Below are 14,935 nucleotides of genomic sequence, written 5' to 3'. Positions count from 1 at the left end.
AAAACAGTCTCACCAGGTCTATTAGTGGCTGTTGTGGAGCTTTTGATCATATCAGGAGCTCCACTTGTCAGGGAACTACAGGTGTTCAAGTTTCATCCTTTTTTCTCCAAGAAAAAGATATCTCTGGTTCTGCATCGTGACATTTTCTCTTCCTCTGTCCTGAAGACAACCGGTGGCCAAGGGCACAATGTTTTCAGGTTGTCCGTCCAGTTTATATGAAAAGGATATCTCAAGAAAGCCTTGAAGGAATTTCTTGAAAATGTTGGTATAGTTTGACTCAGGGGCGAACAAATTAGTCTTTGTTGGCTAAAGGTCAAAGTTCACGGTCGCTCTGATGTAGCAAAGACATTTCTTGCCTTGTGAAAGTGCTATCTCAAGAATACCTTGAGGTAATCCTTTCAAACTGGGTACTAACGTCTAGACTGAAACTGCACTGGTCGGCCGAGGCATACGACCCCAGTTTGGCTAAATACCAGATCTATTAGTTGACTGCTAAATATTTAAGCGACTGCAGACATTATATGTGACAGAAGTGACTGTTGACATAAAAAAAACCTTGAGCTAATCAAATTAAACCCTGTCTCTTGCTCAGGTGGTGTTTCCTCGAGTGGCCAGGGTCTGTAAGAACGACAGGGGGGGCTCCCCTCGGGTCCTGGAGAAGCAGTGGACCTCCTTCATGAAGTCCAGGATGAACTGCTCCATACCCGGCGACTCCCACTTCTACTTCAACATCCTGCAGGCTGTGACAGACGTCATCCACATCAACGGGCGGGACGTGGTGATGGCAACCTTCTCCACACCCTACAACAGGTAAACCCTGAAGAAGTGATTGTCAAAAGCAACATTTTCACAAGAGGTTTGATGTCAGCAACAGATGGAGCTGTCTTCTTTTCCTCTAGTCTCAAATGAGTACATGTGTGTCAACAACTGTTGCTCTTTTCCCGTTTATTAAAGCGATTATCTTCCTCAGTTTGAAACACCTTTAAAAATGCCCCTAATTCATCAACATGATGACAGTGTGACCTTTGTTAATGTAAGTAGTGCTTTCCACTGATGTGCCTCTTGGCGGCGTGTAATTCCTGAGACTACTGGGTCAACATTTACATCTTCTGTCAAAACTGTTTTTCTGCCCTTCTGACATGCAGGTGTTTAATTGTATTTTCCTTTTCATAATTCATACGCTGTACCGCTTTCATATTCATAGGCAGTGGGAGTTTTTATCTAAATTGAAAATTACCACAAAGTCATAGAGCCAGGCTGATAGCTCGCACATATTGTAATTTTCCATTTTATGGCTGCTTTTTAGCAGATAAGACAATTGCTTGTGACAGTGCAATTGAGCATGGTTAATGGACATTAAAGCCCAATGAAGCAGTGCCTCTGTAATTTTTCCATAAGCGCTGGTTTGGATCCTGACATTAATTTTCTATTTCATAGTAAGGGGTTGAAATTAGAGCGAGCACATTCACGCTGCAGGCAGCACTCAGGGTTTGTGTCGTCCACTTGTCCCTCTGGGTCGCTGCCCGGCCAACCGGCTCGCCTCCTGCAAATCGGCGTGTTCCCATCGCTATCACCAAGTCTCTGCCTTGTTGGCCGCCTGCTACAAACAGACATATGATTGTCTATCTTTCTGTGCATATCCAATGCAGATCGTAATTACCACAATTTTGCAGCTAAGCCAAGAATTAACAGCTCCCTGACCTTGTTCTTTATAATACTGCCCTTGTGTACGCTGTCTCCCCGGTGTCTACATGATGAGTTTAACCCATGATGCAACAGCCAGAGCATCCAGACAGAGAGAGAAATATACTCTTTCTTGATAGAGGGAATAAACAATTCTCAGTTTTTATTTTAGAAAGCGTGAAAAATGGAAAAGTGACTCAGCAATCAGCTATGCATTGATTCCACACAGACGGGATAAATCCAGTGGCTCCACTGATATCACAAGATGGGTGTTTCCCCCCTTAAAGCAACGAGCAATAATAAGATAATCTGTTTCCAATATCTCTTGCCTAACATTGAACTTTGATGCCTCGAGGCTTTTGGGGAAACCCAGTCGTGGAAGGGAGGGTTCGGGAATGTGTGTCCTCTTGAGGCTTGGCAGGCGCACACACTGTAACTCACACAGTACTACAGTATGTGCAGTAACACTCTGACATAACAACACTGAAACTGTTCTCAATACAGAGAGGAGAATGATTGCGACCAGATTCGTAACAATTCAAACAATAAACGGAGAAAAAGATGTTGCCGCCGAAAATGTTTTATTTTTATGGATGAGGGAAGTGAGGAAAGAGACCGTGACACCTTCTTAAGCTCGAAGGAAATGTCTGGGAAATTGGATAAGAACCATTTCCCCAAGTTTGCAGCAGAAGGTTATCTGAGTCATACACTTTCACAACAACAGTAAAGTGGAGGAAACATCAGCTGAAGAGTGGCACCTGGGCAGAGAAGCAGGAGGCAGGACGTGTAAATTCTGTTTTGCCGAAGTCAGGTGTTTTTGTTTACAACGCACCAACACTGGTGTCGGCCCTTATCGACAAAAACTAATTTTCTTTCCAAGTTGATGTCTTTATAAACTGACTCGGACGTGTGTGCCCCTTCCGGTAATTTCAGAAAAATGCCTGAGTTCAGTCTGAAAGCAAATATTTTTCTCATCTTGCAAATAGATGACATTGAGTGTATCACCCAGTGTCAACGTGGTAAAAATTCAAATTTAACTCTTCTAAAATAGGACTGTAAAAATAGTTTTTTGGTCTCCTGGTGACCATCCAAACCTGGCAAGATGTTTCTGTTCTAAATTGAGTCGAGGGGATTGCTTATGTGTTTTGTTTTTTTGTGTGGCAGCATTCCAGGCTCGGCGGTGTGCGCCTACGACATGGAGGAGGTGGCCAACACGTTCACCGGGCGTTTCAAAGAGCAGAAATCCTCCGATTCTACCTGGACGCCCTTTCCTGAGGACAAGGTTCCCAAGCCAAGGTACAGCAGCAGTTAATTAGCCACAGCAAACTCACACTCACACACACACACACACACACACACACACACACACACATATGGTTTCACACCTACATACTGTGTGCACAGACTGTATGCCCAAAGATAACACCTCCCCCCCACAGTAGTTTTTACCCCATAACCCATTACCTCACCTCTCCTCCCCACGCAGCTGCATCAAAGAAGGGCTCGCTATCATTTTACAGATGGCTGCCTAATTCCACAAATGCACCACCCTGATCAATCTCCCATCTATCGCTCGCTAATTAGTGCACCGAGAGCCGCCCTCTTATCCTCAGAAAAAAAAAGAAGATTTACTATAGAGATCTGGGCCACGATAATTGTTGGTAGCCTGCATGTGTGTGTGTGTCTGTGTGTGTGTGTGTGTGTGTGTGTGTTCCCGTATGGCGGACGAGGCGGCGCCTCCCCAGCACAGATCCTGTACCCTTCATCTTTGTGCCTTGTGTGACTGAGTGCACCCTCCTCCCTCAATTAGCATGTGTGTTCAACAAGTTCAGACATTGCAAATAGCTGATACACTCTGCGTTGTGTGTGCTGTGATGGATGCGTCTGATTTCTTTTTCCATCCCCTGGTTGATTTCAGACCTTTTATCTGCAGGCAAACAGACGGGGAGTTGTAACAATGCCACCTAGGTCTAGCCCCGCAGCAGACTGTTCCTCCATGTGTTACACTCGCATACTGAAGCGTTTACAGATTTTCACATTGAAGGGATGTCTGTTTCGGTTCTGTTCTCCATATGTCTCCGTGTAGCTACAGCAAAGAAAACGTTGTAGCTCTGCCGGTTTCTGTCTCCTATTCTCTTTTTTTTGCGGTGATAAATGGTTCAGCAAATGCTGCCAATTAATTTGACTAGTTATGCGAGACCAATATGTTTTCATTACAGAGTTAATATGGTAGCAAAACATTTTCCTTTGCACAGTTGCATTTTCTTTTTTTTTATATAAGAAATACAATATTTGTCCTTAAACTCTCACGGAGTCTTTAGCTTTACCAAATTTCACACACAGATATCAGTCCTCTTAATGTGCCTATTTTCATTTAGATGTGATATGGTAAAACTGTGAAAACTTCTAAATATGCCTCAAATATATTTATATATCTCACAATGATAAAGAAAATGAAAAAAATAACTAACCACCTGGATACGCACTAAAAATGTAATGGGTTATTACCTGACCCATAACGCGTACTTCCATCAAGTTTTATGGAAACCCGTTCACTTGTTTTTGTGCATTTGGCTTCCTAACCATCAGGAGTGACGTGGGTGAAATCCTAACCTCTTGACAGAGGAGGAAAAACCATATGAAGGAAGATTTCCACTGGAAATACACCATTATACAACCATTATTATATAGGTCTGTGTGTGAGGCTGTTTTTATGGTTCGGTCCCTGCATTTCTTCGTCAGACAGTCAGAGTTCAGCTGGCTAATGTTTCTGGGAGCTGGTGAGGATTACGCGGTGTGGAAGGGTATCAGGGACCACGCAGTAAAGGGCTTTCACAAGCTCTGGGAGGTGAGATGCCTGCAAAGGGGATCTGCTATCAAAAGCAGCTTCTCTTTTACAAGCAGCTCAACAACTCCCAGTAAAAGGATCAGATAGACAGAATGTCCCAGTGCTTTAACCCGAGTCCAGTCAAAATAAGGCATCTGATGTCCTTAGTCCTGACCAAAGCCTGTTGGAATGAGAGTTCAGTAATTTAAAGCTGCGCTCACATTGATTTTGGGGAAGTAGAACTTTCTGTCTTCCATCGGGGCTCAAGCTGTGACAAATTGCTCATTACCCCACCACAGTCCATGTAGCAGTTTTCCTTTTTGTACTTTTCCCTCAGTCTACTCACAATTATTTTCTCCACTCTTCCATCATCCCTCTTCCTCACCACCCTCCCGTTCTCTCCATTTGCAGACCTGGCAACTGCGCCGGCACTTCATCCATGGAGAGGTACAAAGTATCCAACGAGTTCCCCGACGACACACTCAACTTCATCAAGATGCATCCGCTGATGGACGAGGCCGTGCCCTCCATCGCTAATAGGCCCTGGTTCCTCAAGACCATGGTCCGGTAAATATTACACACTCCACAGGCCGTCGGCATCAGAGGTTCTGTGAGCCGCTCTTCAGCCCAGGACAATAATTAGGTGAAGTGCTGCTCTGAGAGTCGGGCGGCTCATTAAAACACAGTGGTACTCCACAAACTAGCCGCTGACCTATTTTATCTCTGTAGTAGAGGAAACGCTGATATACGCAATACTATACTACCATTCTCCCAGAGTGACTCTATAGTGAGTGAGAGGGAGAGAGTGAATAATTTGATTTCTCAATAGCGTCTCTCTATATGCTAAAGCCTGTTAGTTGTATGAGAAGTCTTCATGGGATTTCATATCTCCATCGATAAAGAAGACGATCGCTGCTTTGTTGCCAAATGCTGGTTTTAAACCCTCTGAGGAGATTTCAAAGAGAAATGATTTGTTTGTGTTTTGTTCTGTGTTTGCTTTTCTCCCGACTTTCTGGAGGTTAGCCTGTTTCCCAAAAGCCACTGCACTGTGGCTGATATCATTTGATCATAAAGGTCTTTCTGGCTTTTAGCTACACGACACACAGACATTGCAACCAACGTCCTGGGGGAATATGAAAGCACATCCCGGAGGCACGGCAAAACCAGCTGACAGAGCGTTTTGAGAAAAGTAAAAAATACCCCAAAAAATCCAGTTTTTAAAATGGACCTGGTTCTGAATTGAGTTGCTAGTGATTTCAGTTCGGCAGAGCGTGCCATGCCGCTGACAAGCCCCAGTGGTGGAAACATCACTTTAAAGATGAGATACATAGAGAGAGCTCCGACAAATTATTTGCGTCGTATCACATCTTGCTTCTACTTTGCTGAGGTTTGACCTACATACTGTGCAGGCTTAGTCAGAACACGAGCAGCTTTCATCAAGGTTATCCCTACACCGCTCTCTATTCATTAGTGCGCTATATCATACGACCAAATATGAATAACACAGTGTTTCTGTCTTTACATAATCAGCAATCAGACTCTTTTATTTGATTTGAAATGACACCATAGTGAGCAGAGCCCCGCGTGTATGTCTCAGGCAGCAGTTAAAAGCATTACGTAAGCTCATAGAGCATCATGGAGACATGTGGAGTGGAAGAGAGTGAAGCCCTTTAAGAGGCCTGTCGCAGTCCTGTGAATCTGCAGGTGAAATACTGTTCTTGAGCTGAAATCATATGGAAAACAAAAACTGTAATTGGGTTGAATCCTCGTTCCACCCTGCAGAGGATTGCTGCAGATGTGAAAAGGAGGAAGCTTTTCAGTCCAGAGAGTTGTTGTGCAGTGGCAGGGACTCAGTTGGCTCTACACAATGATTGAAATGGAAGTGGGCAACACTCTGAAGATTCCCCCTCTTGAGATTTTTGTATCATCCTTGAATAGCAAAGACACTGAACGTCTTGGTCCTTGAGATTGTATTATGTAGCTGAGATCAAATCATATTGACAAAGTCCTCGGAGCTGCTGTTCTGCTTGAATGGAACAAAAAACCACACTAGACCTTCACACCGCTGCTGCCGCTGTTGATTGGATAAAGTCACAAGAGCTTTTTAGGAGATGTTTAGAGAAAACAGGAGGCAGATGGGATAAGAGGATATGACCTTGTGTGGGTTTTACGGTCTCATGGTGTAAACTGGTTCCATTTACATTCAACACATTCAAAACAAATTCACCTTCAGAGTTGCAACTTCTTTACCACCCACGGTCGAATAATGAGCATTCAGTAAACCATTAAAAAGGGCTTAGGGCTTTCAAGAGAATCTCACCTTTAATTTGCAAATACCCGATTTTTCAATTTAAACCGTGAAAACCAGGATTTGCCTAATACACATTAATGAGACGATAGCTCTTTGATAACTTTAAGAGTGTCTTGGCCCTGAAACTGATTGAGAGATAGATACAGAGATTAGATGGTGAAAGTAAGTAACCGCAGAGGAGATCTCTGAAAAACATTCCCTGTTATTTGATTGATCTAAAACAGTTTGAGTGGCAGGTGTCTAATTTGTATAATTTCCTCGCACTTGAATCTACTTCTTTTTTTTTAATTGAAAAAGTTATTTTGGGTGCTGAGCCAAGCTGTGTGACCATCAGCTGTCAATTACAACAGACAGTGATGTTTACATGTTTTATTTTGAGCAACCACCTGAAATGCCCTATGGCAATCTGATTGAGTTTAATGAAATAACAATCAATTAATGAGATTAATAAGAGAGTGTAATCTCCCCCTGCTGTTCCTTGGGCTCTGTTAGACAACTGACACAATGCTGGTAGGCAACCTGTGTGATTGATGATATATTACTGGTTCAGTGCCCGATTGGAAAGGGCTGTTTGCTGGGCCTGTGGTAATGCTGGTTACAGTAAGTGGGTTGTTGCCAGTAAAGACCCAGTCCACAGAACAAAGCTGTTCAGCTGTTTGTTCAAGGTCAAGTGAAGCTTGGAGCAGAAAGCACATTGTCTGTTGTGATCGACAACGTGTCCAAATTGCACCAATTTCTATACTGCACATCCTCGGTCCCTTAACAATACATACCTGTGGAGCTGAAGATGAATGGTTCTCAAGATATGCGAGTCACTCAAAGACATACTATATTTCTATTGATTGAATCGTTACTGATGTTCTTTTACCATTTTTGGCTCCTCTAACTTGTTCCTCTACTGACTACTAAAACTTGGGTATCCCTGTATACAGGTATCGTCTGACGCGCATTGTCGTGGACGGTGAGGCGGGTCCCCACAAGAACAACACGGTGGTCTTCCTGGGATCTGAGAAAGGAATCATCCTCAAGTTCCTGGCCAAGGTGAACGATGGCTTTCTCAACGATAGCCTGTTCCTGGAGGAGCTCAACGTCTACAACCCGGACAAGTACGTAGTGCAGCGTGCACGTACACACATGTGTGAGAGACGGATGGGAATAGAAAAACACGTGGATACAGTTGTTACAAACTAAAAGTCAGTGGTTGCATGTGTGCGTGTTGCAGAGATAGAGTGTGTGTGTGTGATTTAGTGTGTTTTCCAACCATCTCCCGACTCAGCCAACCCACCAGCCCACCAGCCCACCAGCTCCATCAATACCAGTCAGTTCCCCCGACCCATGATACAGTGAAGTCAGCCAACCAGATGGCTACTCTATCATTTAAAAGAGTTTTATCAGGTTACACTTTGTCCAACCGCAGCTACTAAATTAAAGACATAGACCCCAAGGCTCTGGATCGCCTAGTGCTGTGGTTCCCGACCATAGTGGAGACCAGCTCCTCAGAATCGTTGGCTGATTAAAGGAAACGCACACACACGCTCACACACACTCACACACTGAGGTCTGTGTTTGTCTTCAGAGCCAGGCTTTGATCTTTGTCTAATACATTAAAAGGCTGTTGGTGCATGTAAGGATGTGAGCTTGTGTCGCATGTGTGTTTTCATGAGCCGGGTCCGGTGGCGTGAAGCGAGCTGAGCATTGTCGCGTATTTGGAAAAGAAGTGAATAAGGAAAAATCGGGCCACAGTGGGACCCTGCCAAAGCAAATGTTTAGTCGAGGGGTAATGGATGAACAGGACCGATTTGGCAGCACAAACAGAGGAAGGAGAGAGAGAGAGAGGTAAAGAGCAGAGAGGAGGGATGGAAAGAAGCACAGAGGAGAATGCGTTAGACAACCGAGAAGAAAGGGGAAGCAGAGCGAGGGCCTGACAGGAGGGCTTTCAAGGTTACCACTGTTTGTTATCCAACATGCTGTGGCCATGTGACGTGGCGTATGGAGGGGATGAAGGGCAGGCCCTGCCCTCTCCTCCCTCCCCGGGTTGTGCCTCTAACTTGCCTCATCCCTGCTTCTCTTGTTTCTTCTCTGTCTCTGTGGCTGAGGCCGAGCATCGGCATCGGCTGCCGGCCATCTGGCTTCAGTCGCGTACAGTAAGTGACTTTGCCTGCCTCCCGCCCGGCTGGCAGGATCAGCACAGGCCCGATTGCCGTGCATTACCCAGTGTAGATGGATTCTAAGCCCTAATTGAGAGCGGTAATACGGGGACCAGTGCACTGCGAAGGGGGAGATTAAATCCCAGGAGCTGGATGGTGGGATGGAGAGGGGAATGGATGGAGAGAATGGATAGAAAGATGCTTGACACGCCCAAAGGGATTAGCGTGCGCTGCTACGGGGGCGAGCAGACAAAGAAGGCTAGCAGGGATGGAGGAATGGTTGAGCAGGAGGAGGGGGTTGAGTTAGCGCTAGTGGGTTTTACAGTTAAGTGCAGTGTTATTGCTGACTGCTCACAGTGCCCATCTGTCTGTTTATCTACCCTTTTCTTTATCTCCCTTTATCTCCCTCTGTTTCTGACCCCATGTTCTCAGGTCAGGCATTATCTGTTTTTCCTGACCTTACAGTATCTCTCTGCCACATTTTCGCACAACTGTATTTCAAATCAACAGTTAAATCTCGTTTTTGCAACATTTCACGTCTCTTCTGAGTTGACACTGTCCCAATAAAACCACATAGATGAATGAAAGATGGAATAATCCAGGTTTTATCCTAAACTCTGTCGTCCTCCCCTAGGTGCAGTATAGATGGTGTGGACGACAAGCGGATCATTGGCATGCTGATAGACAGCAAGAGTCATTCTCTGTGGGTTGCGTTCTCCTCCTGTGTGGTTAAAGTTCCACTGTCTCGCTGTGAAAGACATGGAAGATGCAAGAAGTAAGTTTGATGCTTGCGCACAAAGTTTTAATTTCTACTCAAACGGTCAAACGACTCGGACCCCCTCTGAGAGAGTGGAACGATCTGACAAGAGGCTAACGGTGTGTGTTTGACTTCCAGGTCCTGTATAGCCTCCAGGGACCCGTACTGTGGCTGGGTGTCAGAGGGAGCCTGCAGACAGGTGGTTGGCAACATAAAGTAAGTAAACACAAACACAGTCATAACAGTATTTGCCTTGTGCACTGAAAACCATGCTCATTGAATACATAGGCAAGGTTGGGCGACAGGTGGTTTGCACTTCCAGGGCCTGTATGGATGTGAAAATCCAATCTAAAACAATAGACCCCAGACAGATAGATGCCTGTGCACTTAACAATATAGGAACAAAAGTTGGGTTAAATGTTGTGGCTCACTGCCTTTTCTCCATAGTAATAGCAGCTAAGGCTCATGGGTATTGTAGTTTTTTATTCTCTATAAAGTGGTAGAACAGTATATGGGCTTTCAAATATTGAGTTGCATTTTCTAAAACTGTACGCCACTACACTAACCTTCACTGTTAAATGTGCCATTAACTTTATATCGTCTTCACATCTTTAGAATAACTTGAGTTTGAACAGATTTATATTTTGTCACTTCTATCACGATCTGTCCTGAAGAACGAAGCCTGCATTAGTGATGAATGCTCCATTACAGCTACAATACAGTCAACACATGACACGTTGAGCTGGTTCCATCTGTTTAGCTGAGAAAAACCATTATAACGCTTGATCGTAAAAAGCCTGTGACACGTGTGGTTTACGAGACTTCACAAGTTACATGGAACAGTGTCCGCACCTCTCCTCTACTGGTGCCATTCCTTTCTCGATTTGTCGTGTCTGTGATCTTTCTAATTTTATGGTGAGTAGGTGCAATTTCCTCCCCCAGGAAAAAGGGGGCTATTGGAAGGATGAATGGAAGGAAAGTGTTCGAGAAGGCTTGGGGGTTGGTAAGCAGAGCTGGGTAAAGCCCAACGGTCACGGGTACTGTAATTTGTGGCTGTAGTTGCGACACAGAGCCAAATTATCCCTTCTGAACAAACAGCGTATATGGAGTTTTGTGGTGGGGAGAAAACGTTTTACCGATGAAGTCATAACAAAAGGGCTCTGCAGCCTCAGTGGCTATTTGACGATGAACGGATTGGATCCCCCATGCTGGAAAATGATTGGTTTGGCATGTCAATACTCCACATGCCCACACATACACACAAAACATGCAAAACGAAAACAAACACACCACCCATCCCATTATTATTCTGCAAAAGCAGAAGCGTTGGACCATCCTGATTGAGTTTCCACCTTGACACTTTGGCACCTTGACACTGTACAGTAATTGTTAGTGAGAGGCGGAGGGATGGGAGGTCTGGTAGAAGCTACTGGTCTGTGGTGAGCGATTCGAAGCATTTGCCAAACTGGACAGAAGGAGGGATGAAACGAGGGAGGGGAGAGTCAGAGGTATTTTGGTGTTGAATAAAAAAGCGGTTATTCGCAGTCAAAACAAGTTCCTGCAAACGTGAAGCTCGCTCTTTCTCAACATCAGTCTGTTCTCCCACTTTTTCGATTCCTCATTAAAATAAAAAAGCCTTTCCCAGCACATCTCTTTTCCTGTTTCCTTGGCTGTCTTTATTTATCTGTCTGCCTAACCAGCTACCTGCCTACCTTCCACGCATTAAGCCCCCCGTCTGTCTATCTATTTCTGTCCACCTTTCTTTTTCTCTCTTTCCTCTAACATATCATTTCTCTCTTGCACGCCACCCCTCCTTTCTTCTTCCATCTGGCCCTCGGTGCTTGCGTGCCAGCTTTCCCATGTGGAGTTATGCCTCTTATACCTACTGCCTATAAACAGCTTGCACTCTGGTCTCCTGCAATATGGTCCCCGGTCACCCCCCGGTTCATGTGATTCTGGATGGCTGTTATTATGTAAACTAGGTGCACGACTGTGTTTCGTAGCATATCCATAACTATTTGTTAAATATTTAAGCCAGTGTCAGAGACTTTTCTCTATATCCGAGATATGGTCTAATACAAGCTGCACATATGCTCCTGGTGAGCCCCTGACTATTACAGCCCAGCTTATTGCAGGTAGTCCTTTGTAAATCAAAGCCATGAATCAAAATGACTTTGAGGAAACATTACACACACTTCTTTACACTATATACTACGTGCAGTACATATTCCCCAGCTGCCCATTCACTACAAATATGAATAATTAATGCTATTATGCCTGACCTGTATTTCAGCAACCACGCATCTCACATAATAATCTCATCAGGATGTAAGTTAATATAAAATGTGGCCCGTGGAGGCCTCCAGTTTATGTACAGTTTGAATCTTTAAATATGCATTAAGGGGTTGCAGTGGGATCTTATCTCTGAGCTGAGCCGTCTGTAGCGTCACATTAAAACACTGCTTCACTTCAGCTGCTATGATGCAGCTGCCGTGGGACGTGAACCGAGGGCGCACACAGTGGTGCAGTCACTTCTGTGCGTGCCAAGCGAGGGCCAGACACTGCATGTGTAGTGTGACTGCTCATTGTTAATTAATCTACAAACCAATGGGATTCAAGATGTGTAATCTTCATCTCAAAGGGGCCTCGCACTCTGCAATATTGTTATCAACCTATATTGGAAACCATGACCATGAACGTGCCAGTGTTTTGTCTTATCAAAGACGGAAAACAACATTTCATGGCAGGGTGGGACACGGAGAGCCTGGACCGCCTCTGTGCTTCGACAGTTGTAATTGTGCAGCTCTGTGTCTGCTTTGTGATTATGACTGTGGATGATAAGCAAATCAGATAAGCAGATTAAACGTACCCCCAGAAATGAAACGAGGATGCCGCTGCTCTTGTTGTTTGTGTGGCTGTTGTGGTGAACGCTTTTGAAGGGAAATCGGTAATCGGGATAGTAAAAGGAACCATTGTCGTCCCAATTAAGGTGCTGCCAAACTGGGAGAAAAGATAAATACTAAATGAGAGTGTGACATTTTCCAATCATCTCCCCCATGTACTGTGAATATACTTGAAAGGCTGCCTTTGACTTTGTGTCTGATTTGAGGGCGTTACAGCAGAAATCCAATTGTATTTTCCTCCCTCCATAAAAATCTCCCGTGCTTGCCCTTGCTGTCAGGTTCACGCTTTCAGCTCTGATCAGGGGATAAGGTCTTGGGTGATGCTGTTTTGGAAAATCTTTCTTCTTCATGCTATAATTGTGACCAGCGAAGGGTGAGAAAGATGAGAGGCGGGTGGACAGACAGGAGGAGGAGGAGGAGGAGGAGTGGCGAGGAGACGGGGAGCTCGGGAGGACTGTGAAAAGCTGTCATGCGTGACTATGATCCTGGTTGACAGTTGGTCCGCTCTGTTTCACAGATCTCCTTACTGCCTGCTTGGTGGTCTTTCAGGAAGAAAACAGGTCTCCATGCAGATTGGGTCAGAGAGTAACATCTCTGAAACTCTCAGTCTCTCTGCGTCATGTGATGGCCCTCGAGCACTGTCACCCCTCACTGCCCGGGCCCTGGCCCATGTGATTGGGACTTCTGCCTCATGTCTCTGCTCAACAGAGATTATGTCAGATACAGAGAAATAGTAAAATATCATCAAAGTGAAAAGTTTCAGATGTTTTTCCGCATTTTTCCGTTAAAAAAAAAATTCAACATTTGGGGAAATTCTATGTTGTCTTTCCAAGAGTGAGATGAGAAGAACAACACCAATGTCATGTTTCTTGGCTTAGCTTAGTTTAGCATAGTTTAGTTTAGTTAGCTTAGTTTAGCATGGGGTAAACACTTTCCAAACGTAGCTAAATTATTATCGTTTAATATTTTGGGTTACTGTACGTTATGTTGTTTTTACAGGAGTCAAGATGTATCCGTATTGGTCGATATAACTCAATATGAGACTTTCACAGTCACATCGTTATCTTTGTTTATCAATATGAAAACTTTGGCCCCCGAAAAAGCCATATAAAGTTTTTACACTTTGGTATTTGTGTGGATTAAAGAAATCAAGTGTAATCCATTATTTAGCATTAAATAGGTGTTGGTGGATGTATTTTGTTTCCTTTAAGCGCGGAGGCTAGCAGTTTCTTTCTGTCGTAGCTTCATATATCAACATGCATGTGATTTCACTGTTATTTTACTCTTGGTAAAAGAATCTAATAACCGCCAAAAAATGTATTTTTATAGCAATACAGCATAACATGCTTTTATTAGATCCAAGTAAATCATCAATGTATTTCCATCAACACTCCTGGCAATGGTCCCTGAGCCAGCTATGGATTTACCAGCCTGCCAGTGTTCTTCGTAACCACTGATTTTATGCCCCCAGGGCAACTGATAGTTGTTCTTTGATTCGGTTCCAGGTTTCGGGCTCTGAGCTGCACACACATTGTGCGAGCGTGGGGTTTGCTGTGTTTGTGCAGCAGCTTCTCTTTTAGCCGTGTTACTTTGTTAGGTGTGGCGAGCCTGCACAGCCTGGCCTGTTTTCCACCGCTGACCATGATGTCTCTGTTCCCCGCAGATCAGCCTTTGAGCAGGACGTGGAACATGGCAACACAGATGGCCTGGGAGACTGCCAAAGTAAGCAGGCCCTCTTCACTCTTATCTGTCCTCCTCTCTTCCATACCCCCCCCCCTTCTCTCCTACCATTCCTCTGCTCTCTGTTAACTTGCTCTCACTCTTCACTCGTCTCTCCGTCTCTTTCTCCGCTGCTGTCACCTCTTTCTCCCCCGTCTGTTCCGCCCTCACAATCCTCTCTTTCAGCCTCTTCCATCCATCTGTCCCTTTCGGCTCTCATCCTCCTCTGTCCTGCTCCCGCTGTCTCTCTGGTCCCCCACCGGTCAATAGAGTGTTGTGTCCCACTGGGCAGAGACTGGGTTCCTTCTTGTAAATTGCAACACAAACACAACCCAAACATCCAAGTGACACACAGGATTTGACTTGTGAGTCGTCACTGGGCTCATTTTGAAACACAAAACAAGACGGGGCTCTGAACCCAGTCGACCTCAGGCGCTTTGAAAGGTCTCTTTTGACAACACAGGGACTGGCACAGAGAGCCAATGTATATTTGATCTTTTCATGTCCACAAAAACAGTTTGGATTTGGTAAATGCTTCAGCCTGTTAAAATTCTACTGAGCTGCTCAGCTGGCAAGGGACGCTTCAAA

The 14,935-nt window shown here is 44.7% G+C and overlaps 1 protein-coding gene across 2 annotated transcripts in view; it reads left to right on the top strand.

Moving 5' to 3' along the window:
• The window catches only part of sema6a (sema domain, transmembrane domain (TM), and cytoplasmic domain, (semaphorin) 6A), a 102,997-nt gene that overhangs the window by 70,290 nt on the left and 17,772 nt on the right, over positions 1-14,935 (top strand). For both annotated transcript variants that reach the window (XM_053421307.1, XM_053421306.1), the window contains exons 10-16: positions 593-810; positions 2,848-2,979; positions 4,922-5,077; positions 7,754-7,927; positions 9,603-9,743; positions 9,864-9,941; positions 14,292-14,350. In XM_053421307.1, coding sequence (XP_053277282.1) covers positions 593-810; positions 2,848-2,979; positions 4,922-5,077; positions 7,754-7,927; positions 9,603-9,743; positions 9,864-9,941; positions 14,292-14,350 — 958 coding nt within the window. The remainder of the gene's footprint in view (positions 1-592; positions 811-2,847; positions 2,980-4,921; positions 5,078-7,753; positions 7,928-9,602; positions 9,744-9,863; positions 9,942-14,291; positions 14,351-14,935) is intronic.

The sequence above is a fragment of the Pleuronectes platessa genome, chromosome 4 (assembly GCF_947347685.1).
Source record: "Pleuronectes platessa chromosome 4, fPlePla1.1, whole genome shotgun sequence".
Taxonomy (NCBI): Eukaryota; Metazoa; Chordata; class Actinopteri; order Pleuronectiformes; family Pleuronectidae; genus Pleuronectes; species Pleuronectes platessa.
The sequence above is the reverse complement of the archived record's forward strand: the minus strand, read 5'-3'. Positions and strand labels throughout refer to the sequence as shown.